This window comes from Linepithema humile, chromosome 4 (assembly GCF_040581485.1).
Source record: "Linepithema humile isolate Giens D197 chromosome 4, Lhum_UNIL_v1.0, whole genome shotgun sequence".
NCBI lineage: Eukaryota > Metazoa > Arthropoda > Insecta > Hymenoptera > Formicidae > Linepithema > Linepithema humile.
This window is the reverse complement of record NC_090131.1, coordinates 18,145,320-18,161,592: the sequence shown is the minus strand read 5'-3', so window position 1 is coordinate 18,161,592 and position 16,273 is coordinate 18,145,320. Positions and strand designations below refer to the sequence as shown.

At 41.5% G+C, this 16,273-nt stretch overlaps 1 protein-coding gene across 5 annotated transcripts in view; it reads left to right on the top strand.

Moving 5' to 3' along the window:
- Positions 1–16,273, top strand: part of LOC105670882 (uncharacterized) — a 206,103-nt gene that overhangs the window by 83,577 nt on the left and 106,253 nt on the right. For all 5 annotated transcript variants that reach the window (XM_012364625.2, XM_012364626.2, XM_067353803.1 and 2 more), the window contains exons 3-4: positions 8,713–8,874; positions 10,599–10,782. In XM_012364625.2, the coding sequence (XP_012220048.1) occupies positions 8,713–8,874; positions 10,599–10,782 (346 nt within the window). The remainder of the gene's footprint in view (positions 1–8,712; positions 8,875–10,598; positions 10,783–16,273) is intronic.

The following is a 16,273-nucleotide window of genomic DNA, read 5'->3' as shown; positions in this document are numbered from 1 at the left end:
ACTATAAACGGTAAACTGAATTTGTCGTTCTCAAACGATGGCAAACTAGCGCGACCTTTCACCTAGCTCGCATTTATTCGCCGCGAAGAGCTGTCATTTCAATAGGAAGTTGCCGTTGCCGCTTTAGCGTTTACGGGCGAATTTATGGGCGAAGCTTGCATCGATGGTCGATTCTCCGTGTTCCGGCGCTAAAGCCGCATTCGTATTTATAACCGGCGCTGAGCGCACTGGCAAAGCGAACAATCCCCCAAAACGCTTAATACCACGACTAAGCAGCAGAAATTCTGGCCGATACCTCTCCGTCGCGGTGCATTTTTTGCTTCTTTCGCCCACCGCGCGATCGCAGTTAAAAGCCTGTCTACCCGACGAAAACTATAACGCGGTATTGCGAACGTGGACGTGGGATTATCGCCGTACTTATGTGAAAGTCCACTCGAGCGCATCCGATGCGCGTGCGTATTCTGGAACTGGTTGGAAATGCGCGAGTTAGCAATGCGGAAATGACGAGTTTTTAAGTGCACAGAGAAGTATCGTACTTTGTACAGAGGACAATGCAATCTCTGCACCGGCACAGATTTAATTTCTGCTCAGTCGAGCTTTCATTGCAATTCGCATAAGTACGGCAGTGTAGTTTTGCTTTCTGTTTTTTGTTTTTTGTCTGCCACGCAATACTCAAGTTACATCTATTACTGCTCTTTTCTGCAAAAGAGAAACCGAACTATAAAAATATGAAACTTTGCGTTCATTTGCGTTAGACGAATTGGATGCACGAAAGCAGCGTAAATAAATTGAAACAACTCAAGGCGGACAAATTTGTCAACAAACTCGTCGTCTGGTGAATGGTAAAGTTGAATGAAAACTTCCACACGGGGTACAACTTCGGATTAAACGAACCGCGCTTGCGGCGAACAACAAGCTTCGGGTTAACCAAGCCTCAGACTATCAAAGTTCTATTGTTTTTGCATATCGGGTTCATGCAAATGCACTAAATCTTTCATATTAACATTTCGAGCACCTTCTATTTGCGGAGGAACATTCGCAGACAGTGCACAAGGTGTCTCAGAGTCGTCGCTATTTTCTTCTTTGTTCACGAATTATAAATAATTTATTATGCTGATTACCGGCGGAGATACATCAACTCTCTGTATCATTTACAATTTTACGAATTTATAGCGATGGATCTCTGATAATTTCGTTTTACATTTCTGATAATTCCGTTGTACGTTAAATTCGTGTAACGACATAACGAGATGTTCGTACCTAAATGCACGGATCTTTGGATTGTAAGTAGCACGCTCGAATTGAAATCGGCTTTACGTTTCTACGGATGTTCAGCATTAAGCCAAAGCCGATTATGATAACTCGTCTATCCCATCCGCAATAGCTATAAGGGGCTGGCTGTTCTCACCGAAGAATGCCTTGTTTCTCTCCGCCTGTAGAGTGCTAATTGGTTCTCGCTCGATAACCCTCATTGACCGCAACCGATTAATGAGCATGAATGCATTTAGAGCTAGAGCGATACAGCGATTTTAAATGTGACGAATAAAGTTTTTGACACAAGAGCCAAAAATAGAAAATATGAACGGAAATAGACGCAACCGTGTAAAATAAATAAAAATATTACATGAGAATATAAAAGAAACAAGCACGTATAAAATATAACAAGAATTAAGAAGTAAATATTTGCAAAATGTAATTAAGGGTATAGATTCTGATTAACTATTATTAACTATTATAAAAGAAAGATGCTTTTCAAAGAGAATACGGTCTCTTCTATTAATCTTATGATACGCTTACGCGATTACGACATTAACTCAATTAGTCCGTTAGCGTTGAGATCAAATATATAACAGAATGTTAATGCTATTGTTAACAAAAACAGATAAGTATTATTAACAATTATTATTATTGACTTTGCAAGTCTTCTAATAGTTGCATAAATCGAAGATCAATAGTGTGTTATAAAAATTGATAGAAAAATTGAAGAATAAAAATAATACAAGTTATAAAGATCATTTAGTTTACAAACCATCTTAAAACGGTATATATTCTCGATTTTTTTAATTTAATGTATTTTACAGCAAAACAATTTAGCATAATAGCAAATTATTCCCTTATTTTAAAGTATAATGTAAATGACAGTCAGCACGCGACTATTCTATTTCTGCGCTTTTACTCCATTTATTCGCTAATTTCATCAAAGTCATTCAAGCGTGAAAACGTTACGATTGTCGGACTAGGAAAATGGTTTTTGTGAAATCCAATACAACGCGTAGATACGCGTGCACGCTACGCATATGCATACTCTTCCGTTTGTATACGCATTATACATATTTATAGGGGACAAAGCGATATAAACGCGGGGGTGGCAAGTGCGAAGCCAATTAAAGTGCAAATGCATGGAGATGCGGGTGGAATGCCAAGTAGCACGCTGACCGGGAAACTATAAAACCGAAACTCGACTCGACTAATCGACATCCGTCATATCACATTGTGATGCGCTGAATTTGCTGAAGAAGAGTAGAAATAAAAAAGAGAGAGAAAAATAAATAATATATATATAGACAGAAATCTGCTAAAATAAAAATAATATATATTATTGATATATATTAAGTAACAAAATTTAATAAAATTAATATATATTATATATAAAATAAAAGCCTTTATTTTCTCGCAAAATATAAATGTTTAAATGTTAGTTAGAAAAGTGCCAAGCGCATTCTAATTTAATTAGAGAAAATGCAACTGAAATAGTAGGAAATTACCGCGAAATCGGGACACAGTAATCAAATTTGAATTTGTAAATGAGACTTACACAACAGCTGCACTGGATTATTTATATTACGATTTCACGATATTTTCGGTAAAATGTATTCAAATGCCGCTGATTCGAAATACTTTAAGCTTTTAATTTAGCATACTATTCGCGATGTGAAATAAATTAATCGCGCTATAGAAAATGCGAATCAACGCGCACTTGCTTTTCGACATTAAAAGCATTTATTAAAAAGTCAACCAGCGCGTACACGGACGTGAAAAGAACGGTTCGAAATTATGCAGCAACGACTGGCACGGCTGGTACCGGCCGGTTTCAGTCAGATATTAAGGTTAATAAATGAAACATAACAGGATTTCCACACGCCAGTTGCACATGGCGGAAGTTGCAAGCGTAGTTGGCGCGCTTTTGCTTCGTAGCGAATTTAAGCGCTCTCTGCTCATTGAGAATCGATCAGCGCGAAGTCGTTACGTATGGAACTACTAGAAGCCCCCGCATTATTGGAAAATCAGGTAACCACGTGGTGCCGATTGCAAAGCAACAAATTACACGTTGCTCGCCGTGTCGCCATTGTCGATTCCATATCGAATAAGAATTATTCGATCTGTTAAACTGCAATACGCTTATCCTCCATCGGTACTAACAATAAATTCCGATTTACTATCTACCACATTATAAATACCATTTATAATTCACGATTTATTATTGCATATTAAGTCTCTTTTTTAGTTTAACGACCAATATCTTGGACATATTTCTCTTTTATCTGTAATATACAAACATATATTTTAATGTCACTCAGCTATATTGCTCTTCTGGATTAAAATAATTTAAAAAATATATAGAAAATAAACTCATGTGAAATGTTCAATATCTCTTGATAAAACAAAGACTCGACTCTCGAAAGATTAAATAAAAAAGTCCGCGATATAATCAAATGTGCAATGAAGCAACGGCTTTTATCGCGCGCGTTATCAGTTTAATACGCTTCGAGACAATTGTCTGAAAACTGCGAGTGTGAACAAGACATGATAAACATCTAATACTCGTAAATCGGAGTATGCAATAAATCTGGATGAAATGCTAAAGCTCGTTCTTCAGCCTTAAGTTGAGCGGAATGGAATCGCACCGTGCTGAACGTGACCAAAGGAAAGAATACGATAGCCCATTCCTTTAAAGCTCGAAACTATGGTATAGGATTACGGTTATAGTGTGTACTCGACGAAAGCTGTTCTATCGCGAATAACGAGTGCACTACGACGAATTTTTTATAGCCATTTACGTTTGCATGCATTATTACGGCAAAGTATGATGGAAACTTATGTATTAGAGGAAACGATTAGATTTTTCAACAGTTCCAGAAAATTGCACATACGCGCAAATCTTCAGAATTACCAATAAGTATAATATTATTTGGCTAAGGCAGTTCATTTATAATTCAAACAAGTACACTCTACACAAAAATTTTTCGATTAAACGCGCAATAACGACCCTGTGGTGATAAAGTCAAATTTGCGCTTCAAACTGTCGACTTGCGAATTACACAGTTGTCACCGGTTTCGGTCGAGCAGATTCCGTCAAGTAGCAAAGATAATAAACGACCTCTGAGAGACCGCACCCACGCCGACTATCACTATTCCGTCTATTACCGTGGTAATACCGTTGGCTCTCGTCTATCGGTGGAACAGCTGCGCGAAAGGGCCCCTTCGGACACGGCGACGCGCGCGTTTAAACGAAAATTATTAGATGCTTGCGACGGCCGACCGCATACGGTAGACTGTGCGGAGACGGCCATTACGGCGGGCCGGTCCGCGTCGGTCGGGTGCGAGGTATCCCAGTGGGCTGATCGGATCGCTGAAATTGAGCAGCGTCGACTTCATTAGAATTTAACGTTGTGCAAAGTGAGCGCTAAGTGGATCTCTTCGTTCGACTGTCGTCCGCTGCACCTGCAACCACGATTTTCCATGGGGATTATTTAACTGCAGCTGCTCGCAATATCTCACATTTTTGGCATGTCTCCGATCTCGGTTGTATCCGGCGCTTTCAATGCGATCGCGGAAAACTAATTTAAAAAAATTTTTTTACCCAGTGTTTTACTTAAATTTACGAGCTATTTTAGCTATTTTTCCAAAAATTCGTTTCATTTAAAAAAACTTTTGAATGATAAATGTGGGGCGTACATTATTAAACCAATTACAACCGTAAATCTGTTACGTGGTAAATGCAGCCCGCGTGTGTAGTACAATTAAAATATACTGACACAAAATTGCGTCGTTGTGTATCGCGGACAATTAATGTTGCTCATTGAACTGCTGACAACTGATTTACTTTGTTAATTATTTCGTGATATTCCTAGTTTATGAGAAACACTAATCTGCGTCTAACAAACATATGGTAGACAGACGATTGCTTATTATTGGTTACACAACCTGTTAATCGAAACCACATTAGTTACAAGATAATTTTACCACCGGTATATATAATTTACATTTACATTATCTATATATCCGTAAAGTGAATATGTACAAGTTTAATCCGGCAACAGGACTGTATACACATATGTGTTATATCCTGCCATTTTAAGGAATACAGAAACGTGTGTATATATAGGAACTATATAATATTTCTAATTTATATATATATGTATTAAAATGAGATACAATTTTCATGCTGCTGAAAAAGATATTAAAAAAGTACAAACATCAGCACAATAGGAATATAAAGAAATAGTCAATAAATAAATTCAAATGAAAAAAAAAACACCGATTATAAAACTAAAAATGATTGGTTTTTATTTTGGACAAGTTATACCAATGTTCACAAAAATAAGATAAGAAATTATTTAGTGACTATTCGTAATAATAATCATTTAATAATCGCTAGCCTCTGAATAATTTGCTAAGAACAGAAAGCACAGCATCCATAAGTAACACTACTACAGCAACAGAATCTTAAAAGATCTGAAGAGAAGAAAAAGCGAAAGGAGAGAGCGCTACAAAAGCCGTCCGAGTACGTCTTTGTTTACTTCGAACTATCTCCATTCGCGTTTTCGTCTTTTTTCCGATTCTCCTTGCTCACTTTCGGCTCCTTGCGGCGCGTCTCCTTTATCCTCGCTTCTCAAGTATCGCCTGTCCTTATCCTCTCGAATCGCCTTGCAGTCTCGGCAAGATTCCTTTTATCCCGGCGATATCCCGTCGGCCCTCGCCCCCGTCCCGTCGTTTAAACAAACCCCCGTAATCGAGACCGAATCGATGGATTAAGAATCCAATTGCTACTCTCTCTCTCTCTCTCTCTCTCTCTTTCGCTCTCACCGTCTTCGTCTCAACATCGGCGTCTTACGTCCCGTTCCACGCAGCGTAAAATCCCCTCGAATCTAACTCTCACAGGACGCACGCTACCGGCTGGCTGGTATCCGCGGCCGAGAGAAATCGCGCGGGATGGACGTTTTCCCGAAATACATTTCTACTATTGCGGCATCGACGCTCACGATAGCGTACCTATAGAGGCAAAAGCAACGACGGCAGCGGCAGCAGCAGCAGCAGCAGCAGCAATAAAGTTTGCTTTATTTTTACTATCCCTCCGGCCAAGTACCGCCCCGTATTTCCTCGGGATATTGACATATCGGGGGTGCCGGGGCTTCTCCTCTTAACGCCCTTTTTACACTGGCTCGGAATTTATGTCTTCTTCCTCCTCTTCTCGTTCCGCCCTCCACCTTTATCCCCCCGCCTAGCACCCTCGTCACCGTTCTACGTCTTCTCCGCCTCTCCATCTCGCCATTCCGCGTTTCTCTTCTATCTTCCTTGTCCTTCTCACCGACGGCCGTTATTCGGCGGCTTTCTCTCCCCCCCCCCCCTCTTCCTTCCATGCGCCCCTCTAATTCTTGTTCTATTCCCCGTGTCCCCGCGCCCCTGGGACAATCAATCACGCACGCGTATCTCCGCGCTCGCAGAATCAACCGGAAATCTCTATTAGAAGCCGAATCGCCGCGGCCTCTTTTTTCCCCCAGCATGTCTCCGATCGATCCTGCCGATCGATCGGCTGTAGAATGACGTAGACACGGCCGTAACTGGCAACGATTTCTTCGTTGAGCGCTTTTTCGACGACCGAGAACGCCATTCAGATGTAAAATCACGGATTAGGAATCCCGAGAAACGAATGGTACCGAATTTTCTACGTGGCGCAGTCAAACCGTGGAGCGGGATAAAAATATGTAATCCCGGGCGTGACAGGAAGCCCGCGACGCATATCCGCTTGTCTGCTTGAAAATCGGATTAGTGCCCTTACTGATATTCCGTTCTACGGAAAGTTTTGACGTACGTCTCTAGATTCTTCTTTCCGTTTCGCGGTCATCAATAATAATCAAAATTGAATTTGAAACGGCTGCATGACTCGGTGTAATAAATATTTCATTTCCGCGCTACTGTTTCGAGATGCAAAGATCGGAACGCGCAATGATATCTATTCAATTGCGAGCTGAAGGCAGCAATTTTTATCCAGGCCAGATTTCGCAGAGTCAGCTAATATGATGCGGCGTTCACTAACTTTTTGCTCAATCGAGCGAAAAATGTTCTAGTATACAGTTCGGAGAGCAGGGAGAGGGTAAGAGAGGAGACCTTTATAGTGTATTAATAACCGTGTTTTTACTGGTTTATCGAGCACGTTCGGAAAATCGTCAGATGAGGGCCGCGTAAAAACGCGAAGGCGAACGGCGGTCGCAATCCAGTCAGTAGACGCGGAAAAACAATGAACAATCGTTCGTCGAGGGGGTTGTATCTCGCCTGCCTCTATCCATCCCTCGTTTTTCACTGTGTTTCTATTTATTGGTACCACGGGACAGACACGGCCGCGTAAGAGCGCGCGATAAAAAAAAAAGCGGGAACGCGAGCGTACACCGCGAGGGAAATGGGAGAGCCGGAGGATTAGAGAGAGAGAGTGAGAGACGCGGACGGTAGAGTCCGCGAACACGGCGGCGAAAAACGCAATATCGTGCCAGGAATGTCAAGCCGGAAGCAGATCGAGTGGACGCTCAAAATCGGTTCGACAAAGCTCGCGAACCGTTTACCGAGGATGGAGAGTCTTCCAGTATGCAACTTCGATTGCTGAATAGCGCGCGCGGCCGTGCCTCGTTACGAACGTTCCGGCGCGAGTGGGAGTAGGAGGTTGTAGCTATCAACTGTAGTCGATTATAGGCAAATTTTATTTGACATCGATGGATATATACGGTGATGTCAATTAAACGATTCGTTGATGCAGCGTATTTGACCATTCAGATATTCTGTTATTTACGTATCGAGTATGTAATCCCGACCGTGGCATGCGCGGCATTTCTAGGGTCAATAAAGAGCCCGTGTGCGAGTTAATTCCGATACAATAGGAATATTGGAGACATTATTGACGTGCACAAACGTTATCTTTATACAACGATATTTGTAATGTCAATCAATATGTGAATTCGGTTTGGACGCTAAAAATAATTTCGCGAATAATTTAAAGATAATAAAGCAATTCCAATTTTCCTAATAATATTCACAAAAAATTCATACCGCCGGTAATTAAAATTCCTCCGCGCTGATTAAAAGATTGGGATTAATAACTAATCAAATTTCAACAATATAATAATCCAGTGTCATAAAAGATATCGGAAAAATTAAGCGCCGCATTTATTTTAAACGCGTTTTATAAAAACTAATTTAGCTATCAAATCTTTTTATGTAAATGTTATTAAAAAGCGTGAACCATTTTAATTCTATTTTTTCAAAATATATGCATTACATTTCAATTATCTTTTACCTATAAAATTACATGCTTATATACACGGCTCTCAGCAGCTGTTAGCTTTTATTTAATGTAATCCGGTAAATCGATGCATAATATGCGCGACATATGAAATGTCTTCTTGAATAGTTTGCTTCATAAAAGGGCATATTCTGTTTCAGGTCAAGTTGATCTCTGGACACAGAGCACTACGGGCTGCGCTTGCAGCTTTAACTCGACCAGTAACGATTGCGCTTGTTGTGTACCGGCGGGCGGCTGCAGCTGCGGCGCAGCTTCGCCCGATAGATGCGCTCAGTGCGGCCTGGAGCAACATTGTGCGAATAGTAAGTATCACTAAATAAGTCTCAGCCTACAGCACCATTTGGTTACATTGAAATGGTTGCTCAAACGTAATGTTTTACTACTGAAAATTTTCTCACCTAACTGCATTCGGACATTAATTAAAACTGTTGCGAATGCACGTGGCGTGCGTGTTTTAACAAAAGTAATAATATTTTTTGGGAAGGGTTTTATTTGAATGTGGAGTGACATAAACGCGCGAACCATGCCAAAATTTTTTCTCATTCCTCCCGTTGTTTGCTTTCCTCCCCGTTCGCCAACGATCAACTAATTAGTGTATTTACTTCCTTAATTTTACGGAAAATATAATTACGTCGTGTCAAAAAGACACGGGCGATCTCTTTGACGCTAGAGACAAGATTCGCGCCATTAAGTCACTTGCTTCGCGCTGCTTCTCGTTTGCAGACGCTCGTGTCCCGCGAACAAGTGGAAATTAAAGCGCGCGCGGAAAGCGAGTCTCTTTAGAAATGGTCGGTGGCACGGTGCGGAGCAACGGGGAGGTGTGATTCAAAGAGCGAACAGGGAAGAGAAAAGGGAACGGGCGTTTATAAGAGGATGAACGCTCGACAAATGCTCAAAAGACACCGAGATATCCGAGGAATAGGAAGTCTGGTCTCAGTCGAATGTTTGCGGCTCGCTTTGCACGTTTATAAAGGGAATAAATCGTTTCGGGGATATTTCTCTTGTGTGCCGTCCTTTCGACCTTTCTTATAACTAATCACTCTTGACGAAGTTCTTATGCTTCATCCATCTAACCTTTCTTTGCGCTAATTACTTGGGGGCGATATTGCCTTCGTGTTTCATCCATCAAATCTTTTCTCCACAGCTTTCTTTCAACATCGCGGAAATGTATACGGAACCACGTAGATGCACTCTGTATGGATAAAAAGGTTTATAAGTTTTTCTTCCGTATAAGTTTATTGATTATCTGATGTGAAAAATTTGTTAAAATGACGACAAATGTTAAAATACCTTTTTTCTTATTTCAGCAGCATAATTTGCATAATGTGAATTAGTTTAAATTCTATGTAATTAAAGTGGATTTAATAATATTATACAAAAACATATCTATATTTAAAAACTATGTTTATTGGATTTTGTGCTTTTTTAATGTAGTTTTAGATTTATAAGAAAAGTCGTAAAAATGACGTTCATAGTGATAATTCTCAAGAAATATAATATGTCGACTGACAAAACGATATTTGCACTACAATCACAAAACGTCCAACGCGACATCCCACGGGAAGCAATTAAGAATCAAATTACATACTGCGGCAGATTACCTCATAATATTGCGCCAAGCTGTCGCGACTCGTCGTCGCCCGAATGGCACGGCTACACGAGACGCGCCAATAAAACTCTGCACGAGCAAGAAAATTCGTTATTAGCTACACTTCATTTTTCTCGCTGTCTCTCTGTTCTCTCTTTTTCTCGCATGATTCGGATTCCACGTCGAAATTCTAGAACGAAAGCTCAGTATTATAAAATTAAAACTTATCTAGATACAAAAACGCAATTAGAACTGCAATTTTACATTGTACAAATTATTCTTATTCGTATTTGCTATAAAATTAATTGAAAAATTTATAGGAAATTTTTTCAGAAAAATTTTGCGATATTAATCCAGGTAGGATTAAGCGAGTGAATTTACTGCCATGTCACCATTCAGTTCTTCGTCTTTTTACACAGTCGTTTTGTTCCATTTCAGTGTGCAACATAACGTTGGACAGCAGGCAGCTGTTAGGCAAATCGAATCGCGGCTTCGGGCAAATAAAGTCACCGTATCTCCAAGGGCCCTCGAGGTGTACATACAGATTCGTGCCGGATACCGGACAGCGGGTTGAGCTGCAGATATATCGACTGGTATCCATCGGCCGACACAACGGCACCGCGTAAGTAGCTTTTCGGTGACGCCTTTCTTTCGATCCGCTCGTATCGCTTAACGGCACCCTTTTGCGCCTCCCTGCTCCTTTATAGCCATGACCGTAAACTTTATGGGAAAGTATTTCCGTCGTGTACACAGCGTCTGTTTAATACAGCCATAGTACATGCACAGTCTGCAAACTTGCATCGTCTTGCAGTCGAGCCAAATAATTTTAGACATATAATAAAGCGTGTAAAGGAGGAAAAGAAACATGAATGGAATGGCACTTGTACATTTTGTATTGTTTAAAGGATATTCGGGTAGCCTTGCTATTTTTCACAGCGAAATGTCGCAGATATATTACAGATAAAGGATGCGAAGACTTTTGTGAAATTTTTTACAATCACTCTTACCTTGCGAAGGTAAAATGTTTTAAGAACGTTTGTCATTCGTCAATAACTTACAACTTATCGTCGCGCCGCACGAGAAAACCCTTGTCCTCACTTTTCTCACACGTACGAGCAGTTGAACAGGGCCGCGCGGACCGATATGATTGGAAATCGCTCTCGTCGATGGTCGCTTCAATTTGTCATACTTCCGCTCTTACGAGACGATAGTTCGGCTCTCAAGCTCCTCTCGACACTCGGAGAGAGGGGGGGGGGATGAGGAGTCGAAAGTGACGGCGGCAGTGCTACGGGGGAATCGGAGGTTGGGTAGAAAAATTACTGTTTTCAGAAATCTCCCGCGGCAGCTCTCTAACCCGCGTTACGCGCGCACGCGCATACACACACACACACATACACGAACTCGTCCACTCCGTGGACAAACTTTGTGGCGAACGGAAAAGACCTTCGACAAGCTCTGGAAAAGTTCTTACAATTTTTCGACAAGGCTCTTCACCTTAGCCTTCGCGTTTCCCGTTCCCACGCGCAGCGACGGCAGAGTCGAGCTTACAGCGCGCCCAGCGTCATATGAGCTTACTCTAGTGGCTTTTGTTCCCGCTCTGGAATACGCAAAGCGCGCGCGAGTGTACACATCTACGGGGGCGGATATATGCTTACGGCGCGCGGGTGGTGACACAAACGGGAAATATGCGTCTCTGCTCTCGCTATTGTTACCTTCCCTGAAAGAAAGTACATTTCCGTTAAATTTCCAGCGAGTTTTTATTACGCCGTGATATCTAGAAATAAATTATTTCCGATTGAACTTATTGAATCGAGTGCAATTGATGTAAATACGCATAAGCATAGACGGAAACTAAAATTTCAACTCGCGAAAATAAAAATTTTACTAATAATATTTTATACTTCTTATTATTTATTATTGGAAAATTTTCAAATTAAATACTTATAAGCTGCCGTAAGAAATCGATGGTCTCTCTTTACATCTTCATAAAATCCTGAATACGTACGGTTAAAAGATTTGAAACGCTTATTCGCTTAAACGACTCGGTGAAATGCAAATTTATATCGTGCTTTTTAAAACAGCAAGATGTTTCGTAAACGATCTGCGCCATCATCCGCTACGTAAAAGAGCGCAGCCGTAAAAGATGCAGAAGCCCGCACTTTAAGTCCACTTGTTAGCGAGGGAAACGGCCGGTAAGCTGAGGGCGAGAAATATCGTTACTCTTGCCCGCGCGGCCAAGGCTGTTCGCGTTTCTTCCGTTCTCTGAGCGTTGTACTCTGAGAAACTGCAACGACCGGAAGAAACAGCGCCGTCTTCACGAACCGTATCGCGCAAATCCTTCTGCATGGGAAAATATTGTCGTTTGATCGGCTTTATCGCGGGAAATCCTGCGAAATTTTAGTGTTACTTTACCGAGCAGAATCAGTGAGGAATTTCTCAGGTCATTTGCGATGCATCTGAAGTTCAATCGCGAGGAATATCACGAGAAAGTATAGAAAACAGAGAACTGAAAGTATTCAAGTTATTGTCTAATATGCGAGCTTCGTCTCTGTGTCGCATTAAATCGACTTGATACCGCTGTAAATCAAACTGTAGCGATCTGATGTTGCGCAAATATATTCGCTCGCACGAATTCGTAAAAAATGTACACGAGACAAGCGTGACATACATACATAGATAACTACATGTAGATAACACGTTTAAACGAACACTCTGCTGCAAAATTTTGTTTGTTAAATTGTGCACAATCTTTGGAGAGGATTTCGCGTTTACGAGTGAGATTGAAATACCCGGTTTTCGTAGTTTACGCAACGCATGACGCTGAATTAATATCACAGGAACACGGCATAGGACGGAGTTGGTGGAAATATGACAAACGACACATGTTACACGGCACGGTCGTGTAATACGTGTGTAGTTCATGCTCGTTAAGTTATAATTAATGTAACTTTCCGGGTCCGTCTATGTGGCACACCATAACAGGATCCTTGTGTTGCTTTACGTCACGTTCGCTACATCCTTCAAAGAACAAAGGGTTGATCACTGATTATAGAGCATTATGTTACTAGTGCATCCTATCTTCCATCAGACAATTTTCTTTCTGGAAAAGTTAAGAAGTCGGATTCGCTCTTTTTTCAATTATCGAAATAATAAAAATAATAATTTTCGCTAAATGGAAAATAATCTCTCTACGACAGTCATCGCATTTTGCAGGCATTTACGCTTTGCATAACTCACTTTCCCTTTATATTATCCTTCTCCTCTTCGGCGAATGCCCTTTCACGAACGCAAATCGTCTATCTTACCGCTGTCCCACACAGGCGGACTTCCCGGAGTCCTTCTCGAACACTCATAGGAGCTTGATAATGGAACGCAAATTTCGAGGAAAGGAACAAAGCGCGGGCCACTCGGACACCTCGTGTTCGAGCCGGAAGATGTAGGTGCTCCTAATTCCGAATACCGAATCGCGATCACCTCAATGTACGTGCGCGCTCTCGATGAGACGCAATTAGGTCAGGTCCTTGGCTGGACATGTACTTCATTCCGTGAATGTCCTTCGAATGACCCGTGCCGTGCAATTTCAGGTCCAACATAGGCGATTGCTCTCGTCAGTAATATTCTCGAATGGAGAGCGGCATCGAAAAACGTTGTATCTTCTCTACAACATCGCAATTGCTGCATATTGCAGCAATTGCGATGTTGCGCTTTGAGATATTCATTCATTTGCAAAGTATTCGCTTTGATATTTTCTCGCGAAAAAAGAATTGAAAATTACATCAAGATTATATTTTCCCTAATAAGTCCACGCGATTCGTTTTATTCTATTTGACGATTACAAAATTATAATAATTGATGAAATTTAATTTTAATATCCACACTACGTGAAGTCTAGCGAGAGTAATGCCGCAGGCGTAATACTTCAATCCTCGAATTGATTTGCGAAAACAATGCGTATGCTAAATCCGCAGAGATATTGAGTGCATTCAAATTAACCGTGCGGAATTAATTTACGGGCTCTATTGAACGCTGTACAAATTTCGTACTTTCCCCACTCGTAAACTTCCGACGGTGCGCATTCTCGAAAATTGGTTTCGCACAACATAGTTGTGCATGCGGGATAATATATTCGCCGCTGTCCGAGATTGCGCAAATTAACCGTGGTGCGTGCCACCATCAATGTTCCAGGAATCATCTACTCGCTGAATATTGCACGCTCATCTTTATAATTTTCCCGTTTCAATAACATAAATGTATCTCTATATATATCTATCTATCCACCCATAAAGTTAATTAATTCGCGATAATGAATGAGGTATTCGTAGGGAAAATAATACTGTGGAGAAATGCCGGCATATTAATTTGCGAAATTGAATGATTGAATAATCAAATGCGATAGAGGGAGGATTAATTTGGATAGACGTGGATGTATTTATTTAATTCACAGAGTGGAAGCCGTAGGCAGTCTATAAAGTAATATTCGCATAATGAAGATTCGATACATAGAGAGAGGAGGAGCGCGCGTCTCATCGAAAACTCCCGCCCGCGCCCGCTCGCCGATTCGATTGCGATGAAAAATATGAGAAGTTAATTAAAAAAACATCTCATGAATAACGCACGAATTATCCTGCATAAAGTAACTCGTTATCCATGCCCGTCTCTCTCTCTCTCCCTCCCTCTTTCTCTTTCTCTCGCGAGAAACATTAACCTGCAGAATGCTGAAAAATTGCCTTTGCCGGCTGCAGCACCGGCGACACACATGCGCGCCTCCGTAATTAATTCATCGCGATATCACGCGAGAGGTATAACTCCCGCATTACCCATGAGGTATCCTGCGAATATTCTGGCCGGCTTGTTGACTGATGCGCGCGACGCAGCCTAGGGAACGTGGATTTCGTTCGTCAGTCTCTGGAAAGCACGGAAAGCTCCCGCCGCTCCTTCGCCGCGCGTCCCTCTCTCTTTCTCTCTCGTCCTTAGACTTCACTCTTCCATCTTGTCGGTTCACCCGCGTACATGCGGTCAGGGTGATGGTGTAAGCGACAAAATTACGTCGCTCAGCGGAATACTATTAAGTGGGGTAACGGAATAGAATGAGTCACGTCGGGTGATGGATGACCTTAATTTCGCTATGATTACCGGCGGCTCGGGAATTTGTATGAAAATCGCCCGGGGCCGCTTCTTTCACACGATCCCCCCCTCTCCTTTCCACCGCGCGCCTTCGATCACTCACCGACTTCTACTCACCCCGTTCTCGTGTCTCGTACCTCCCCACTTTTCTTCCTCCCGCGATCGCCGTCGCAATTTTCAGATTAATACGCCGTCGTTTTAATTTTATGTTTCGCGAAAGACGCCTTCCATAGAATTGTACGCGTCTTTCAGAAATGAGAAATTACATCGATATATTTAATGACGTAGATTACCAGTTCGGTTAGTAGCTTGTTAAAGCGTGACAGCCCTCAAAAGATTAAGGAAGAAAAATGAAGGGAAAAGAAGATACTTCGCCGGAATACCGAGAATAAAAAAAATGACACCGCTGCGTAAGGAATAAACTTCTGAAGTCTGGCATCTAGAGAACTGACACTTTAATCAACGCGGAGTTCGCGTAAAAATTAATAAATCTCTTCCAGTGCTCGAACGTACTTAAAATATAAAGGATTACAGTTTCTTCATTCGGTTTGTGTATTTTTCTCGCACAGCATTTTACATTTACTGCACAAGTGTTTGTAAATCGGACGTTCAGCAAAATGCGAGACACTATAACTGCGACTTGTAACTATTGTCGTTATTATATTTGTATATCCGACATTACGAATATTGCAGCCGCGGGATCATTTGAGCGGCGATGAGAAATAATTTCAACTGCAAAATGCGGTCTCTCGCTATCGCTTTATATTAGTTGAAATTTCTACGTTTAGTTACGTAACGCGCGTCGACGATAAATTTTCTTTTCTACTTTTCGAAAACCGTGTTGAAGCATTTCAATTTCCCTCGCGGACTTCCGCGCGCGCGTTACGAAACTTTCATTCATTAAAACGCGCATTTTCTCTCTTTTGGCCTGCGTGACGCGCATTTATTTAAAGCGAATACGGGCGTGTGTGAATTGCGTGACCAGTTTA